This window comes from Malurus melanocephalus, unplaced genomic scaffold (assembly GCF_030028575.1).
Source record: "Malurus melanocephalus ecotype Western Australia unplaced genomic scaffold, MMel_1.1 scaffold_287, whole genome shotgun sequence".
NCBI classification, from domain to species: domain Eukaryota; kingdom Metazoa; phylum Chordata; class Aves; order Passeriformes; family Maluridae; genus Malurus; species Malurus melanocephalus.
Window position 1 is genome coordinate 45683 of NW_026623519.1, and position 17730 is coordinate 63412.

General features: G+C 54.2%; 1 protein-coding gene across 1 annotated transcript in view; it reads right to left on the reverse strand.

Annotated features, from left to right (window-relative positions):
• L3MBTL1 (L3MBTL histone methyl-lysine binding protein 1) overlaps positions 1-15548 on the reverse strand; it is a 17920-nt gene extending 2372 nt beyond the window's left edge. The window contains exons 1-19 of the mRNA XM_057376672.1: positions 15376-15548; positions 13181-13404; positions 12318-12462; positions 12040-12178; positions 11267-11390; positions 10555-10663; positions 8423-8514; positions 7746-7850; positions 6887-7022; positions 6343-6443; positions 5158-5309; positions 4996-5072; positions 4535-4620; positions 3906-4016; positions 3531-3645; positions 2250-2349; positions 1166-1363; positions 833-879; positions 5-41 (exon numbers count right to left, since the gene is read on the reverse strand). Coding sequence (XP_057232655.1) covers positions 5-41; positions 833-879; positions 1166-1363; positions 2250-2349; positions 3531-3645; positions 3906-4016; positions 4535-4620; positions 4996-5072; positions 5158-5309; positions 6343-6443; positions 6887-7022; positions 7746-7850; positions 8423-8514; positions 10555-10663; positions 11267-11390; positions 12040-12178; positions 12318-12462; positions 13181-13404; positions 15376-15511 — 2234 coding nt within the window. The 5' untranslated portion in view covers positions 15512-15548. The remainder of the gene's footprint in view (positions 1-4; positions 42-832; positions 880-1165; positions 1364-2249; positions 2350-3530; positions 3646-3905; positions 4017-4534; positions 4621-4995; positions 5073-5157; positions 5310-6342; positions 6444-6886; positions 7023-7745; positions 7851-8422; positions 8515-10554; positions 10664-11266; positions 11391-12039; positions 12179-12317; positions 12463-13180; positions 13405-15375) is intronic.
• Positions 15549-17730: the final 2182 nt, after the last annotated feature.

Consider the following 17730-nt stretch of genomic DNA (forward strand, 5'->3'; position numbering starts at 1 on the left):
GGACATGAAGAACGACTGGTGCATATTGTCTGAAGAAATAGCTGGGGATAAAGTGCAACATGTGATACGAGGTAAAGGACGAGAACATCCCAGGCCATYGTGTCCCACAAGCCTTGGGAAGAGCCCTGCTCAGGGCAGGGCCCAGGGCTGGCAGCAGATGGTCTCATAGGTCCAGRTATCAAGAGCTAGTGGCTGTCCCTTGAATCAACAGGATATCATCAGTATATCCAAGTGTTCCATTTGGTGGGGTTGGGGATGCTGGGGAAAGAAGTTGACACAAGCTTGGCTTTGCCTTGTTCTCATGACCTTCAATCATTCATTTTCCACTCACCCCAGCAGGGGGGTAGGTGGCAGGACAGCCCATGGTAAAGGGCTGTGGTGAAGGTAAAAGGTGTGCTGGCTGGAATACGTATCAGGCATCTGCTCTGTCAGACATCAGAATTAAATGGCAAGCCAGCTGTCCAGCATGGGTTTCTGTGCAGCAGCAATAATTTGGCACTTCACAACCACACAGAAATTTTGGGGCACAGCTTCCCCACCATTCCTGTCTGAAGAGGACAACGCACCACAGGAAACACACTGCCATAGAGAGGATCCCAATTCCATGCCCTAAAGCACTCAAAGATTTCCAGCTATGTCCCCAGAGCCAAACCAAGGGAGYTCTGTGAGCTCTGGCACAAGACAGGGATGTCCCAACTCTGGCAGTTGACCACAAGCCCCTCACTGGGGTGGACCTGTGTGAGCCAAGGGAGACCTGCCCCCAGCACCCCCACCCTGCCCAGCTCCTCCAGCCTTGCCCTGCAATGACAACGTGGCAGAGGATGGCACTTACCCGGGAAGTCTTCTTGCTGGATCTTCCGGTACTTTGGAGGTCTCCCTCTAAAGAGACAGGAAGACTGATGTCCAGCTGGGCTGGGACTGGCCCAAGGGCCCTCCCCAGTGCCCAGAGCAATGCCTCAGCAGTGGGAGTGGGGACCTCTTAGACCCTGACCCAAAGGGGTGACAGCCAAAGCCAGAAACAGTGGGAAGAAAAAGMRAGAGAGGTGGCTGGCAGAGCCAGCAGGGCCGAGGCCAAGGAGCYTCTGCAGCCCAGTCACCCCTGCTGGGGTGGGCAGTGGCAGCACAGGGGCCCTCCCCATACGGGGCTCGCTGGCCGCGCCCCTACCTCCCATGGTGCCGGGATTTCTTCCGCTGAGGAAAACCCATCGGGCTCCTCTTGCGAGTMGAGGCCTCAGTGTCGGACAAGTCGGCCTTCAGCCTGCCCTGGTTCTTCTCTGCCAGCGGGCACCCTGAGAGGCAGTAATGGGCTGTGAACCTCCCCGTCACATGGCCTGACCCATCACAGCCTGGTGTGGGGCACTTCCTGGAGAACAGAGGGGACACATGCGTTGGGTCCAGCTCRGAGCACCACGGAGGGACGAGCCAGCAGGGTCACCCTTCTGCTCCCCAGCACAGGCAGCCATAGCCCTGGCCATGGAAGGCAGAAGAAAGATATGCTGACCAAATTCCCAGGGCCAGGTCACTGGGGGCAGGGCACAGCCAGTCCCTCCAGCTACWAACCTTGGCCATCTGCCATCCCTGCAACCCTGAGCAACGCACCAGTGTGCTAATTGAGCAGCTCATTTGGGCTCACAGAGTGTCCATCTTCCCTCACCTTCACATGCRTCCAGACCATCAGAGCAAGCAGTAAGCATGTGCCAAGAGCATGGCCAGCAGAGAAACCCCTGGGAGGTAGATCTGCTCTCCCCATTCTCATGGATACTCAACCATACTGGCTCCCCCTGATGCCAGCCTGGTGCTGGGGTTGGCACTAGACCCAGCCTGGTTGCCCCTGCAATAGGTCCCTCAAGTGACTGCCTGAGCTGGGACCATGCACTCCTCCTTCTTGGGACTTCCCAGCTCAAAGCCTGACACAGAAAGCCATCCACAGTGGATGGGGGAAACAGCATCTACACTGTTCTCTCTGCAGCCCAAAGGTCCCCATGGGTAGATGGAAACACAGGACACCTTCAGGGGCTCTGGGGCCACAGGACAGGCACAGGAGGGGCTCACAGGGGTTACTCCACCTGAGGTTYTGGTGCTGCCTCGGGGCCTGGCCTGAGGGAGCAGGGGGCAGAGCCAGGCATGGGGTGGGKGCAGGGAAGGCCTGGATGCTGGTGGGGGTGGCAAGTGAGGAAGAGGAAAGGAAGAGCTGGCCTGGCCCGGCAGGGAAGACAATGTGCCCCTCCGGGCCATGCTGAAGAGCTCACCTGTGGTGAAAGCTGTACTTGGAGCTCTTGGAGTGAGRGATAGTCTTGCAGCCCAGACTTGGGCAGCCCCCATGGGCAGAGGAGGCTGGTTCCTTTGGCCCTACAGCCGGAGGAGAGGAACAGGAGAGAGGCCGTCACAGCTACAAGGCCAGGCAGAGCCCGGGGCTCCTGCCTGCACCAAACAGGAAGAACTTATCCAACTGACAAATCCATGGAACGGCCTTTCCTCCCTGCCCATCCTCAGCCAGCACCTGCCCTCCCATTTCTGTGCACAGGCAGGTGACAGTGGGGTCTGGCATGTGCCTTGGGAACGTCTTTCATCCCATCCCATCTTTGTTCTTTTTTTTGTTTGTGTCTGGGATGGTCGCTGCCTCCACCCCAGCAATATGGCAATAAGTGGGAGCCAGCCCAGGATTTCCTGCGGGAGTTGGGGGGCAGACAGTGGGCACTCTGAGAGGCAGTCACGCCTCAGGCGTCCGGGTTCGGGCAGCCAGGCAGCACGGTCTCTTTAGCAGAGAYACTGCTTAACATCAGGTTTGCCTGTTGCTTTTTGTTTTTCTCCTTCGGCATTGTGACTGGGCTTACCGGSTCGTTTTCTCTGCTTCTTCGCTATTTGAGAGCCCAAAGCCAGTGTGTCCCCTACCGGGAGCTGCCTCGCCTCTGCACACCGTGACCCAGGGACCGGCCATTACCGATGAGGTACCCAGGGGAGCAATTCCCCGCTGAAACCCCGCAGATTTTCTGCTACTGATCTGGGGTTTTGCTACTCTGTAACCCAACACCCCRTGCCTGCCGGCTCACCCCATGGCTCCTGCTACAGCTGCGGAGTTTCTGCTGCTTCTTGCTCGCCAGCCCTGCCGTTCCAGCTTGGCTACCGCCCATTTTCCTCCATCCAGCCTACCCGCCATCACYGCGTGAGGGAGAGACGCGGCTGCGCCCGCCCCACAGCGCCCCTGCCGGCTGTGACCGTAACTGCACCAAGGGGAGGGTGTGTGACAGCCCAGAGCGGGCTGGCACTGGGCTTCTGCTTTTGTTTGGTGTTGCTGTTGTCGTTGTTTGTTTGCCTTATTACATATACTAGTAAAGAACTGCTATTCTTTTTCCCATATCTTTTTCTGAAAGCCCCCTTGATTTCAAAATTATAATAATTCGGAGGGAAGAGSGGGGTGATATTCTCCATTCCAAGGGAGGTTCCCGCCTTYCTCAGCAGACACCTGTCTTTCAAGCCGAGACAGTGTGCTTGTGCCCTGCGAGGAGGAACTGACACAGAGCAGCACTTACTGAGAGGAGGCTGTAATGGGTGTCCAGTTTTTGAGCACCAGCCCATGGGATGGATGTCTGGATGATCTGCATCAATCCAGAAATCATACACGTGGCTCCAGCCGTCAAAATGGATCTGAGGAAGCAAGCAGAGAGGTCACCTTTCAGATCCCAGGGTACCTCTCTGAGGAGCTCTGGAGCCCTCCGAGTTGAGAGCAAGCAGCAGGGTAGAGCTGAAGGGCAGCACAAGGCTCACCCTTCCTGGAGCCTGGCACTGGGATCTGCCCACCCGTGGATAGTGTGCTTCCACAGAGCACTCCCAGCAAGCTGGGAAGGGCAGAAGCAAGTCAGTACAGTGCCTGGACACTGGCTCAGCACTGATGTTCCAGCACGCACCTTTATCCTGTGATCTTCCACATCCTCCACACTGGCCACTCGGATGAAGGATGGAGTCCTCCTGTCTACTGCCTCCAGCTTCATGTTGACCAGGAAGCCATGGGGTGGGCGCTGGAAGAGCCCAGTCAGGGGGAGCAGGGCTGTGCTTCAGGCTTTTGCCCCTTTGGCAGCTATCCCAGCACTGTGTCCTCCCCCAGCACAGCTCCCAGCCCTGGCCACCCCAGCTCATAATGGCAACAGGACAGAGTGGGAACAGGCTCCCTGCACCTTTAAGAAGATGTGCCCCAGAGAARAAGGTCTCCGAGAGACACATTTTGTGGATCTACATTGCAACCACATTTGGCTGGACACAGCTGCTGGTGGTGCAGTTGGAGACAAAAACTAATCAAGCAAACCAAAATTATTTCCCACCATGCAGCTCCTGTCTAGCTGCAGRGATGATCATACTCCTCATTTTTCCCAGTTTTGAACTATTTGCCCAAGATAGCCCTGACTTCTGAGCCTTGAGTGTAGATGCAAAGCCCAGGCCTGTGGCAGGAGAATACAGAACATCACCACACTTGTTACAAAAGCAAAGACCTGACAATGAAGAAAACCCAATTCCTGCCCAGGTTGCAGGGAGCACTCACCACTTTAAAGGCCCAAGCTGGGACAGCAGATGCTCCGGTTTCCTTCAAGTATTTTTCCCAGGTGAAGTTGTCAGGGTCAGGATAATCTGGAGGGGGGAAGATGCAGAAGGTGAGATACCTGCAGGAAGACAGAAAGTATCCCAGAATGTCCCACTGCCTTGAAGGACCAGCCAAGTCTATGCCAGGCATAGGCACACAGGAACCTGAGAGAGACATCAAGAAGTGCTGCTATTTTCTCATGGACCATGAAAGCCACGGTACAAGGAAGCAGAAACAGCCAGGTATGCATGGACAGCTTGTGTCCTCTTCATGTSTCCAAGAGGAGACTTGGCCCAACACAAGCACCATGCTACACCTGAACACATGTACAGGAGCCTTGGCAGGGGGTTTGTGCCCCCAGGACCCCCACGCTACCCTTGGAAGCCTGTTCCCAGGCCGCACCTGACTGACCAGTGACTCACCTTGAGGAGGAGTGAGGGGTTTGCCATGCTCATGACACCATCCAACTGGGTGGATGTATGGACTGCTGGGGTCACACCTAGAAAACACGCCCAAGCTCTTACACAGGGCCCTCTGTGGGTGCCTCCCCACCAGTGGTGCCCCAGGAGGGTCTGTGCACTTACCAGTAGTCATAAGTATCATCCCAGTTGTCAAAATGCACCAGAAAGCGATTGTCCACCACRTCAGTCACCGTGGCAACACAGATCAGGGAAGGGTTCATGCGGTCCACGGCTTCGAGCTTCATGCCCACCTTGAAGCCTGGGGAAGCCTCGTGCTGGCAGGAAAGAGGGGCAGGGTTTTTTCAGAGCTGCAGCCCCAGCTCTTTCCTCACCRCTTCCCTTGTGTGCTGCAAGAAGGCACCTGCTCATACCTTCCCAAAACCAGACCCTCTCTGGCCTCCAGACAGGCCTGGGATCACTCAGGATCCCCAAAGGGCAGTGAGTGCCCTGCTGTGCATACAAGGAAAGYGGCAGGGGGTACATAACTCAGCTTGGCCACACAAAGGAAGACGAAAAGTGATCTTTAGACCCTCGGGATCTTTTATAAGCAGTACATTCCAAGAGAAAAACCCTCCAACTGACTCTAGTTCTGATTTTGTCCCAAAACGCTTGTTTGTGGTCACAGTCCTCCAATATCAGCAGCTACCATTGCCCCAGGCATGGCAGGAGGGCCTGGGATAGGGCCCTTCACCCTTTATTATTTCTTGGACCCAGAATCTGTGCAGAACACTGCATTACGCACACTGGTGGGGTTGTTGCAGCAACAAACAGCAGTGTTTAGACATAATAAATAACTCAGAGAGACTGATTCAACAGTAGGTTGAGTTTCCTCTGCAGCTGACAAAGCAATGATCAGCATCTTGTACTCTCCTACATTTCCACTTTCCTCACACAAGTTTCCATGTGAAAAAAATAGKCAGATACAGAAACAATGAAGACACGAAACAGAGACAAAGGAATTAAACTTATGAAACATTAACTGKTTTTTTTTAGCCAAATAATTGTTGAGAGTAGTGGCTACTTCTCCTCACCAGTAGCTCTGTAACAGATTTAATTGTCTGTGAGATCAACCTAGATGAAACAGAATCAGAGCAGCACCAATTCTGGATACACCAAAGGAGTATCCAAGCTACAAATCCTGAGCAGCAAAGTGTGCCGCATGCTCCTGGTCCTTGAGCATCAAGGGCTTGAGGGGTGTGGGGCRGGCAAACCAAAGCCCAGTGCTGGTGGAGGCATTTTGCTCAGCTGGAGGAGAAAAGTCACACCTGAACCTGTTGGCTCTGGCAGGAAGGAGGTGCTGCTACTCACAGTGTTTCGGACCACAAAGAGATGCTTAGGAGCTGCCTGAGCCTTTGTTAACTTCAGGTAGTTTGTCCAGCTGAATTCTTCTTCCTTATAACCTACAACCCCTCAGGAAGAGAAATGAGAGCAGTGAGTTCACAGCCAAGAATTCATGAGGGTGAGCCTGGCCATCCCTGACCTGCTGTCCCCTGCCAGGCATGTCCTGCTGTGGGCAGACGGGATCTACAGCAGCCCTGAGATGCCCAAAGCACATGGCTTAGGTCTGATGGRTGGTTTTGAAGGGGTGTGAGGAAACATGAGCAATGGAGTGGAAATCCAAAGCACAGCTCCTGCCTGCCCTAGGGCACAGCTGGTGGCACTGGGAGGTCCACAGCAAAACCCAAACTGTGAGCAAGAAAGAGCTGAAAAGTTGTCCCGTGGAACTCCCCCAGCACAGCAGCATCCCTCCCTGGCCCCATGGAGACACCCTMTCCCCACCTCAAGCTGTGCATTTGGCCCACTTCTCATCCCCCTCCTTCAGCAGAATCCACCAGCTGAGGTAACTCCTTACCTTTGGGGGGCTGGAGTTTGTGCCCTGTCTCCTCAAACCAGCCAGCAGGGTGGATGTCAGGGGAGTCAGCRTTCAGCCAGAAGTCATGGCACTCGGAGTAGCCATCGAAGTGGAGACGCATCCGGTAACCACACACCTGGCAGCAGGGAAAGAAGAGCAGGGAAGGGCCATGGAGGGCTGCTGCCATCCATGGCTGAGCATCACACCCTATGCCCCTCCCCACTCACACAGCAGCTCAGCATGGATTGCTTTGGGAAGCCAAGAGCCAATCACGGGCCAGTGCCCAAACTAGGAGGCACAAGCCAGTCCTAAAGGGTGGCCAGCATGGAACAAGGTCAGTGCAAAGCCACTACAAGCCTGCCCAAAGAAAGGATGTTCAGGCTGGCGCATGAAATGCTGTCATGGGGTATATCCCTGGATCCAGCAATTGCAAAGACTCCCTCTTCTGCACCCCAGGAAGCTGCTGGTGCAGGGATTTTGTCTGGGYAGCTCCACAAGGCAAGGCTGGCTCAGCTACCATGTGCCTGAGTGGAGAGTGGATCTGCATGGACACAAGAAAGAGCCGTGGGATGCTGCCAGACCCTCCACCCCAAGGGCTCAGACCCGACTTAGGGACATAAACTGTTGCCATCCCCACAATTCCTCCTGCTGTGCTGCATCAGGGTGATGGAGAAACCAACACAGCTCCACGGTGTTGTGCCTTGTCCCTCTGAGGTGGCAGGGAACTCCCTGTTTGGTTGCACAAGGTTCTGGAACACAGCTCATGTCCCGCAGTGACAGGGGCCAGCTGGCAGCACCTCCCATGCCCCAGACAGGAGCCAGGAGGAGCCAAGGGACATGGGCACCGGAGGCTCCCTACCTCAGCCACCGTCAGGATGAAGTACATGGATGGGTGCTGCGGGTCAATCCCCTCCAGCTTCATCCCCACTTTAAAGCCATTCTTGTGCTGGGAAGCTACTTGGTACTGGAAACAAAAATTAAATGACAATGTAAAAAACAACACAGGGAGCTGGGTCTAGAACCAGCCAGGGGAGCAACCACCAGGCAATGGGAGCTGCTGGGACCAAGAGACTGTGGGCCACAGGTTGTGTTATCATCCAAATTTTAGTCTTTTTTCCCACAGAACAAAACTGTGTTCCACCTCCTTATGGATTCGCATCTCTTGCTATTGGCAGGGCACGATGTCCCTCGGGTAAAAGCTGCAGCCAAGGGAATGGGGTATGGGCCTGGCTTGTTTGCAACACAGCCTAAGGAGAGCCCACCTGGCTTCCAGAAGAGCTGGAAAGGCTCCACCACTCTGCCACAGTCACAGCAGTGTCCTAGGCAAAAGTGGGGTGTTTGGGATGGGGGCATGGGACTCAGGGCAAATCGGAACTGGAGGCTGCTTGTCACCTCCAGGTGACAACAGGAGCTTGGCTATCAGAGTCCCACAAAACAGGGAAGCAAGGAAGAGAGGAGAAGGAGGAGGGGTAGGAAAAAAAAGGGAAAGAAAAGAGAAGATGAAAGAGGGAAAAAGACAGGAAAATCCCAACTCACATCCTGGAAGAGATCTAAAGGGGCAGCGACAGCTTTCTGCTCCTCCAAGTAGGACGCCCAGGACCAGCCTTCTTTCTTCTCCTCACTGGCACCTGAGCGCAGCACAAACGCACACAAACGCTGCTGAGGGGTGGCTCCAGCCCCACCCCRCTGCTGAAGGGCCCATCCCACTCTCACACACCGTCCTGCAACCCTGGAAAGCTCAGCACCATCCTACCAGAGCCCCTTCTCCAGCAAACCTGGCYGGCTGTGCAATGAGGGGCAGATCCAGGAGCCCTCATGACCCAAATGTCYTCAACCATGTTCTAGTAAGGCACCTGGACTGGTGGACAGTGTCCCTGCCCATGGCAGGGCATGGAATGAGATGGACTCTAAAGTCTCTTCCAACCATTCTGGGATTCCAAGGAGTGTGAGGGACAAGCACCCTGGGCAAAGCATCAGGACACCTGTGCAGCCAGACCCTACTGCAGTCTGATATGTCCACACAGGATGGACTGGGGGCAGCCACAGGATCCATGCCAAGGTCTGGGAACCATTCCCAGCTGCAAGGGGCTCCTAGACAGTCAAACCAGCAGTGGGTTCACACCCCAGCTCTGCCATCCTCTGCTCTAAGACAGACACCTGAGCCCCCATGGCACAGCAAGGCCATCCTGGTACCCTAGAGATGTATTTTCCCATGTGACAAAGAAGACAGCACTGTGCTTCGTGGGCAGGGAGGTGACCCTTCATGCCTTTGAGAAGGCCACAAAGGCCTTGCCCAAGGCATGTGAGACACAAGCCAAGTCCCTTGCTCTCCAGCCACTTTGTCTCCCTAATTTTCAGCACCTGAAGGGACTCCAGGAGTGCTGTGCCTATTCCAACATTGAGGAATTCACAGCTACAGGTCAGCCAYGGCAGACAGCCTCGGGTAGGGCAGGCCACAAATGCAGGGGGAAAAGAAACCAACTCCTTCCTCCCTTGGGTTTAGGGGAACGGGAGATGGAAATAAATAGAAACTTAGGGAAGAAATTAAAGCTGAGCTTCAGTGAGCAAGATGACTAACCTGGCTTTGCTGACACTTCAGAGTGACAAACACCTTTACTATTTATTAGGACATAGAAATGTGCCAGGCATGGCTGGGGAATCCGTGAGTACAAGCTCTGCACTTCCAGAGAATGACAAATACATTACGAGTCAGAGCATACACTGACTGCTGCACTGAGGCATCCACTGAGGTGTGTATTTTGTKTGTTGATGTACTTCTAAAATAAGAGAAAATAAAATGCTGAAATAACAAAGTTCATCACTGCTTACTTGTATGCAGCAAGGAATATTACATGCTCAGGGCTCAGGCTGAGAAGAAGGTATGAGATTTGATTCCTTTTTAACAGTGGTTAACTCAGTGTAACATCAGGGGTTAATGACACCTGGCCCCTGCCACTGTCCCTACACTTGGCTATGGAGAGGTGTAAGAAGCTAGAAAAGCTTAATTTTAAAATTATTTTGAGTATGACCTTCACTACTCAAAGACAAAAGGTTTCCCATGAATGTTTATTTTCAGTATTTCCCAAAGTTTTCCTTCACACTGTGGGGAAAAAAACAACCAAGCAGCCACTGCWTCCCTCAGCTTTTCTCCTTTCCCTCCATGTCAACAGTTCTGCTTTCAAGATCTCTGACACAGTCCAGGAATAGATSCCCACTCAACCCCAAAACACACAGCTTCAATGGCACCACACCTACAGGGGCAGCTCTCAAACTTGTGAGCTCCTGATGGCATGAGGGAAGTTCCCCATGAACCCCTCCCAAGGGAGGGCAAAGCCACGCATGGTGAAGTGCTATTTTGCTCAGGACAGCAAAACACAGTGTCCCTGGAGCCAGTAACAAACTGAGCTCCCAAGGGGAGGGACAGGAAGCTCTGTCCAGCACAGGCCAGGGTCGTGTCTGTAGGGATGCCCGCTTCCCATGGAGAGAAAGAGAGGAAAGGAGAGAAACGGAAAGAGACAGAGAGAGCAGGACCAAGCAAGCAGAGGAGCTCTCAAGCCTTCACGACCATGTGCCAGTGCATTGCAGTGTGTGTTTGACCCTGCAGGAGCATCAAAAGGGTCCAACCCTGCAGTGGGACCCTCCAGCCCCAGCAGGAGTGCTCACCCCACCGTCCAGCCCACCCTCTGTACCGTGCTGGCTCCCGTTCCATGCCTCAGACTCCAGATTGCTCATGGCAGAGTCTTCCACAGAGCTTTTCCTCTCTTCCTGCTTGTCCTCCTAAACATGAGAGTAGACAAAACAGAACCCAGGTGTGCACAGAGGTTTTGGCTGAGTGTTGTACCCTCACCCTGGTGCCCAGGGCCATACTACACCTCCACTAGGTCTGTGGTTTGACCAATGCCTGGCTYAGAAATGGGCTGCCAGAGAATGTGATGATGGGAGCTTGCAGGGACTTCAGTGCTAAGTGGCAACAATCATACCTGGACTCGAGCTGCTACAGTCAGGACTGGCAAGCGGAGCTTCCTTGCCCTGGCAAAGTCTCCCCCTTCCCCGSGACATCCAGCACACACACAGACACWACCCTACTTCCASCCTTACTTTGGTGGCCCAGACTCCAGAGAGCAGCTGACAGTGCTCGGTACCTATAGCCCAGCCTGGACAGTCTGGCACTGCCCAGGTCCACAWGCCAAACAGCCAGCCCAGTGCCAGGAGCCTTCATTTCTACACATTCAAGACTTTTGGCATTTTGGCCAACCCGTTCCCCTCTGGACCTGCAGCTGGCACAGCCCTGAGCAGTGTGATGAGATCTGTGCACACAGGGCTGGCCACGGCCCCGGGACATTGGCTGTGCACACGTTGTCCTTCCTGTCTTTGTCCTACCATTTGCTCAGATTCATATTCTTCCTCAGAGGGGCTCTGATAGTCCTTCCTCTTTCGTTTCTTCACWGGCTTGAGGATTTCAGTGGCGTTGGTGCTGCTGGCAGAGTTTTCCACGATGACAGACCTGCATGGAGGAAGGGAGGGCCAAGTACTGCAGCCAGTGCAGCATGGTAACACTGCCTGGGCTGTCAGTAAGGGAGGGGCTGCTGGACAATCAGTGTTCCCCCATTTCTTACGCACACACCCCCCATCCCTCCCGATGGATGTACATGCACAAGTTGGCAAGAGTTAGAGCCAGGGACAGACCAGAGTCACTCTCACACACTTGGGTGTCAGAAACCTGAACCCAGAGATAGATCAAAAGGGATCTAGTCTTGTAGCAGGGCTCTGAGCTGCACCAGAGATGCTGGAAAACAAGTCTCACGAGTCGCACAATGGTCAGGAGTATGGCTGGAAATGTCCCCATGATCTGTGGCCTTCCACTGTTGTTCAGCCTGGAAGCCCTGACTGCGGCAGCCTCTAGCTCCAGCAGGTATATGTTTATGAAGCCACAAATTGGGCAGGAGAAAATCGGGCTCCCATGCTTCCTGCTGTTCCCTTGGGAAGTCTTCCTTCCCCCACCCTACCTGCAGGAACAAGGGGAACCAGYAGGACCCCCAGCACCTGCCAGGGGCAGAGGCGCTCACATCCATCCRTTGCTGGAGCACGTGAAGCAGGGCAGGGAGGGCAGAGGGATGGATACAGCTCTGCCGGGCACATGCCCCTTCCTTTACCTCTCTTTGAACTGCTGGTGGCAGTGCTCGCTGCAGAAGCCCCTGCCTTCCCGGGCCCCGTCCCACACGTGTCTGCGGCCACAGGTGTCGCAGTGGCACAGGCCTTCTGCTGCCGGAAGCGTGGGCTGCTCCGGCACATCTGGGGCAGAGAGAGGAGCAGCAGTGAGCCACAAGAGGCAGCAAAAGGACACCAGAAGCACGAGACATTTGCCTCACCCACGGAGACACCAGACAGCTGGATGGTACCCACCCCACAAGTGTCACCACGGTGCCCTTACCCTGAGCCACAGTAGGATTGTCTCTGCTGGGTGGTGCCACTTCTGAGTCCCCATCTTTCTCTGTGTGACCCTCCTTTGCAGCTTCCACAGGAGGCATTTTATCGGCACTCACCACCTTCAGCGTCCCGTACTCATTTATCCGGAACTATCATTGAGCGAAAAACAAGGAAAAAGAGTTAGCAAGGACAGAAATGTACCTGGGTGCTCGGTCTGAAAATGAGGGACGTGGTTTGGTCATCGGTGTGKCCGACAAGAGGACAGAGGAGAGCCCAGCCCAGTCCTTGTGAAGGCACCCAGCCTGCAGCCTGTGTCGWGCACAATGCAGGCACTCAGGTGACACCAGCGCCAGCTGCAGGTGGCAGGTGGGTGGCTGGAGGATGTGGTGCCTGAGGCTGAGCAGCAGCTGAGAAATGAGTGCATTTTCTGCAAGCTGCCACGCACAGAGGGTACCCCTGAGGCACCTGCTGCCTGCCGAGCCCAAGGCTGCTGCTCCCAGGGTGAGGGCAGGAGCTTGGGCTGAGCCAACTCCACAGCAGTTGGGAAGGGAAGGTGTCCTGCACAGCACGTARCAGCCCTGAGACTTCCTGTGCAGGGCAGAGCTGCTGCAGCCCCCAGGGACCTCATGTGAGCTCCATACTAAGCTCCCAGCATGGGAGGGCCATATGGATGGGGCAGAAGAACGGGAGAAGAGCAGGAGAAGAGCAGAAGCAGCCCAGGGATCCTCCAGCTGGGGTGCAGCTACTGCCAGGGGCCACAGCACATCCTGGTGCTCYCTGCCTGGCACAGGCTGGGGCGTTTACATGGGCAAGCAGCTGAGGGGAGTGGCACARGGGGCAAACCCAGTGGTCCAGGGCTACGCTTACCCGCAGGTTACTTCCAGGCAAAGTTGCCACCCCATCTTTCCACTCCAGCACACGGACTGTGCTGCAGGTCTGCACCCCACTGATCTGGGGAATGACAGCAGCGGTGATGGGCTCATTCCCCGCTCCCCTCTCCGGCCTCTCGGCCCCTGTGCTTCTCTGGGGCTCCCGGGGGAATCGCTGGATCTCTAAGGTGCTTGTGGGGAGGTTGATGGCAGTGGCGTTTGCTTGAGAAGGGAAGGAAGGAGACAAACAACCAGAGGCATACATAGAGCACTTCACCGATGCACGCGARGCTCAAAGGCAGCACAGGACCCAGAGGGAAAGGTCTGGGGAGGGCTCTAACCTACCCCTACCCCKAACCCTAAACACTTGCAGGAGATAACACTACCCACATTCAAGGGTTTSTCCTCCAGCCCGATCTCAGACAGTTACCGTGCCCAGGATGCCCTGATGTGACAGGAGTTTGCTGGCAGGCTCCTGGACTACAACTTCCAGTTTGGTTGTTTCAAAGGAATACACTGTCCAATTCAGAGCCTCTCTGCAGTGAGAACTGAGGCACCACGAGCAGGAAAAGTTGGGAGATCTGCTTCTAGAAAACAGCCCTGATCTCACCTACCACACAACCATGCTTTGCTCAAACAGCTCCCAACAGACACTGGCCAGATAGGCTCAAAATTGTCCCAATTTTCAAGAAGGGTAAGAAGGACAACCCTGATTGTGCTTGATAAAATTATGGGGAAGGTTATTCTAGGAGTTACTGAAGAACACTGGAGACACAACGCAGTTGTCGGTCCCAGCCAACACAGGTTCATGAGGGGAAGTCCTGATCAACCAGCTAAATTTCYCTTTATTGGAAAGGTCACCCCACTGAGCTGCCCAAGAAAAGACAACAGATGTGGGATTTTAGGATTTCAGCAAAGCTTTGGTACTGCCTCTCACAGTATCCTTCTGGAAAAAGTGTCCAGCACAGAACTTGACCAGTCCATCATCTATTGGGTGAACAACAGGATGATGGGTCTCCTACAGCTGGGCTCAAGGACTTACAGGAACTGGGCTCACGTAAGGCTGGTGGCCAACACCAGTGGAGTTCCCCAGCATTTAGGGGCAGCGCTCCCTWATTTTTTATAAGTGATCTGATGCAGGAATTGAATGTCCATTGAGTAAGTTTATCAATGACACTAAGCTAGGAGGAGCTGTGRACTCTCTTGAGGGTAGAGAAGCTTCACACAGAGATCTGGACAGACCAGAGAGCTGGGCAACCACCATGGACATGAAACAAGAGCAAGAGCTGGATTCTGCACCTGCGATGGGATAATCCTGGTTATTTGTATGAAATGAGGGACAAGAGAGCTGGTCTGGGGAAGGGGCTTGGGGGTTAGAGCTGAGGGCAAGTGGAACAGGAGCCAGCAGTGCCCTGGCAGCCCCAAGGGCCAGCYCTGTTCTTGGGGCATCAGGGGGTGACTGTCCTGCTCTGCTCTACATTGGGGCAGCCTCGCCTCTAGTCCTGGGGATAGTTTGGGCCCCTCAGCACACAAAGGACATCCGAGAGCTGGACAGTGTCCAGAGGAGGAGACCAGGATGGTGAAAGGTTGGGAGAAGCAGCTGAGGCCACTGGGCCTGTTCAGCTGGGAGGAGAGAAGGCTGAAGGGTGACCCCATTGCTGGCTGCACCTTCCTCCTGGGGGGCAGCCACTGATCTCCCCCCTCTGGGAGGGGATGGAATGAAGCTGCCTCAGGGGAAGTTCAGGTGGGACTATGGGAAAAGATTCCCCAGCCAGAGGCTGCTCAGTGCCTGGAACAGGCTCCCCAGGGAAGCGGTCACAGCATCAGGTTAGGGAGTGTCTGGACAACATTCAGTCCTGTGGTTTAGGTTTAAGTGGTCCTGCCAGAAGCAGGGAGTTGGACTCAATGATCCTTATGGTTCCCTTCCAGCTTSAGCTGTTCTCTGATTCCATGATAACGCAGCAGCCCAGGAGCCCTGCAGAACAGGCACCCAGCACACTGYGCTGCCCTGGCTCAGGACCCCTCACATCAGGCTTAAAACTTGTCAAGTTCTGATTGACCACAAACAGTCCAAGTGTCATGGGAGAGCCACAGAGAGCCTCTAAGAGGCTGGCTTTGCTTCCCAAGTTTTGGGAGGAGCACAGCTACACAAGGAGCATGGGCCATGGAGGTTTGAGGGGCCACTGCACGTACCTGGTATGATGAAGGCAGTGGTGGGCAGGTGGGTGCTCTGCACAGTGCTCTCGGTGGTGACCACATGGACACTGACCTCCCCAGCAGCACTGCCCTTGGTGCTCCTCACGACCTCCATCTCTGCCCTGCTGTCCATCACCTTGCCTGGGCACACAGCGAGGCTCTGTGAGGCAGCAGGGAAGAAATCAAGTTGAGTACCAGTCCAAATACGACAAAGGAGAGGGAAAGTGACTGCACAGGATCATSTCTCCCAGCAGAAACCTCTGCAAGACACATTAAAAGTCCACTGAACCCACAGGAAGGTCACAGCTGCCATCAACATGACCCATGAAAGCCTCTGTTGTGAGGTCCCAGTTCAGAGCCTGCAAATGTTGAGGGTTTTTCTTACCTGGCACCACCATAAGATGATAGGAGCATGACAGGTCCACCACAAGCTGCTCCTGGCTACCACAGGGGCCTACACTACTCTGGGAGACTGTGACTGAGGGCTGCCAAATCCCAGCCTATAGCAGGCAGAGGGCCCTGAAGGTCCCCTTCCAGCTCTCCTGTCGGAATGTCACCCTTGATCTTCTAACTGGCTGCAAGAGAGAATTCCACAAGTGACAGGATTTACCGGGGGGTGTGGGTGGGGGGAACTTGATGTCCCCTGTCCACACCCGAGTTTCTCACAGGACTGGTGATGTTCAGCCTGTCTAGCRATGAATCCCAAGGGGCAGGAGAAGTGTCAGGGCCTTGAGGGCACCACTGGGCCCCACTGGCTGTGGCCAGACCCCCACCCATGGGCCCAGGAGCTCCGCAGGGCAGCAGCACCCTCTGCAAAGCACCTGCTGCCAGGATGGAGGCACAAGTACAAAGGGGACCCATGGTCATGTCTTAGCCCCTTCTGATGCAATTTGAATTTGAAAGGGCAGACATCTATGTGAAAAACAAGATACTCATTTCAGTGAAGCAGGGTTAACTAAGAATTGGGCTGCAAAGGGCAAAGTCTGGAATTTTAAAACTTGAGACATTCAGATAAAGGTGTTACAACCAGAGGGCACAGAGTGGGATGGTGTGATCACATTGAGGGGAAGACCTGCTTCTCCTAGTTCTGTCAGGTTTGTAACCAGAAACCTGATGCTCGACTGCAGACAGCAAAGGCCTTTCAGGGCCTCCAGGTGCAGAAAAAGCACTGTTAAGTGTCAGGAGAACTGACTGAAGGAACTGAGAAACTAATCTGGACACCAGACTCCAAGTGAAAGCCAAAATTAATTTAGCAGCCAACCTGTTTTGGTGCTTCCTAATACCCAGTAGGAATCTATCTGCTTTTTTAGGCACTTAAATCCTTGATTCATCATTGGGTCAAATGCCTCAAGGACAATACATTTTGTGGGAGCTATTGGCTTTTTTAAAACTGAAACAGAACCTGGGACTGGAAATGCCTAGAAAGGAAGAGAAATAACTAGATAAATAACTGGATCCAGTGCTCATGTTTGTGATGCTCCACCTGAGTTTCTCAGTCTGTGRTGTGAACACAAAATCAAATATTTGTGCAGGGAATGCCCAGCAGTAATCAACATTATGGTTTAATTGTAGGTGCCAGGAACAGGCAGTTGGACTTGATGATCTTTATRGGTCCCTTCCAGCTTGAGATATTCTGTGATTGTGGTTCACTCTCCAAATCTTGCGGAGCTGTGTCAAAGCCCTCAGTGCTGCTTCTCCCGTGTCTTGTGAGCTCAGGGTGAACAAAATTAATTTGGATTTTAGATAGCAGTGCTGGTCCTTAAACTGGAAAAACTGAACAACTGAGATTTAGGCCTTAACTCCAGACAATCCCTCCTCCAGCAGCCTCCTGGCAAAGGCCTCACTGCAGCMAAGGGCACTGGGGCAGCCCAGATCAGGGGGTCAGGAGCCCTCCAAGAGGCAGAGGAGCCCACCCAGCCCTGTCCTACTGCTGGACTCAGTGATCTCACAGGTCTCCTACAACTTCAACAATTCATTCTGCCACAAACTCCCTGCTGCTCCCCTCATCCCTCCTTCAGCTGTGCTGTCAGTGCTCCCCCAGCACCTCTGGCTGAAGCAAATTCTGTCTTGCTTGTGGAAACCTTTCCCAAACTCYGTGCCCCACCTCCTTCCTTCGAGCACGCATGGGGCACAAACTCTGCTCCAAGCCCAAAGCTGTTCCAAGGTCACATATGAGCAGCAGGAACACTGTTGGTGTGAACTCAGAAGCACACTCTTGCCACAGCTGAAACCCAGCAGCTCCCAGGGCTCTCCCTCCTCCTGTCAGGAGGACATCAACCGCAGCAAACCACTGTTAAACCTTTCACTCAGGATTCCCAGGACAACCCCCACAGCCTCACGCCCCTGGACCAC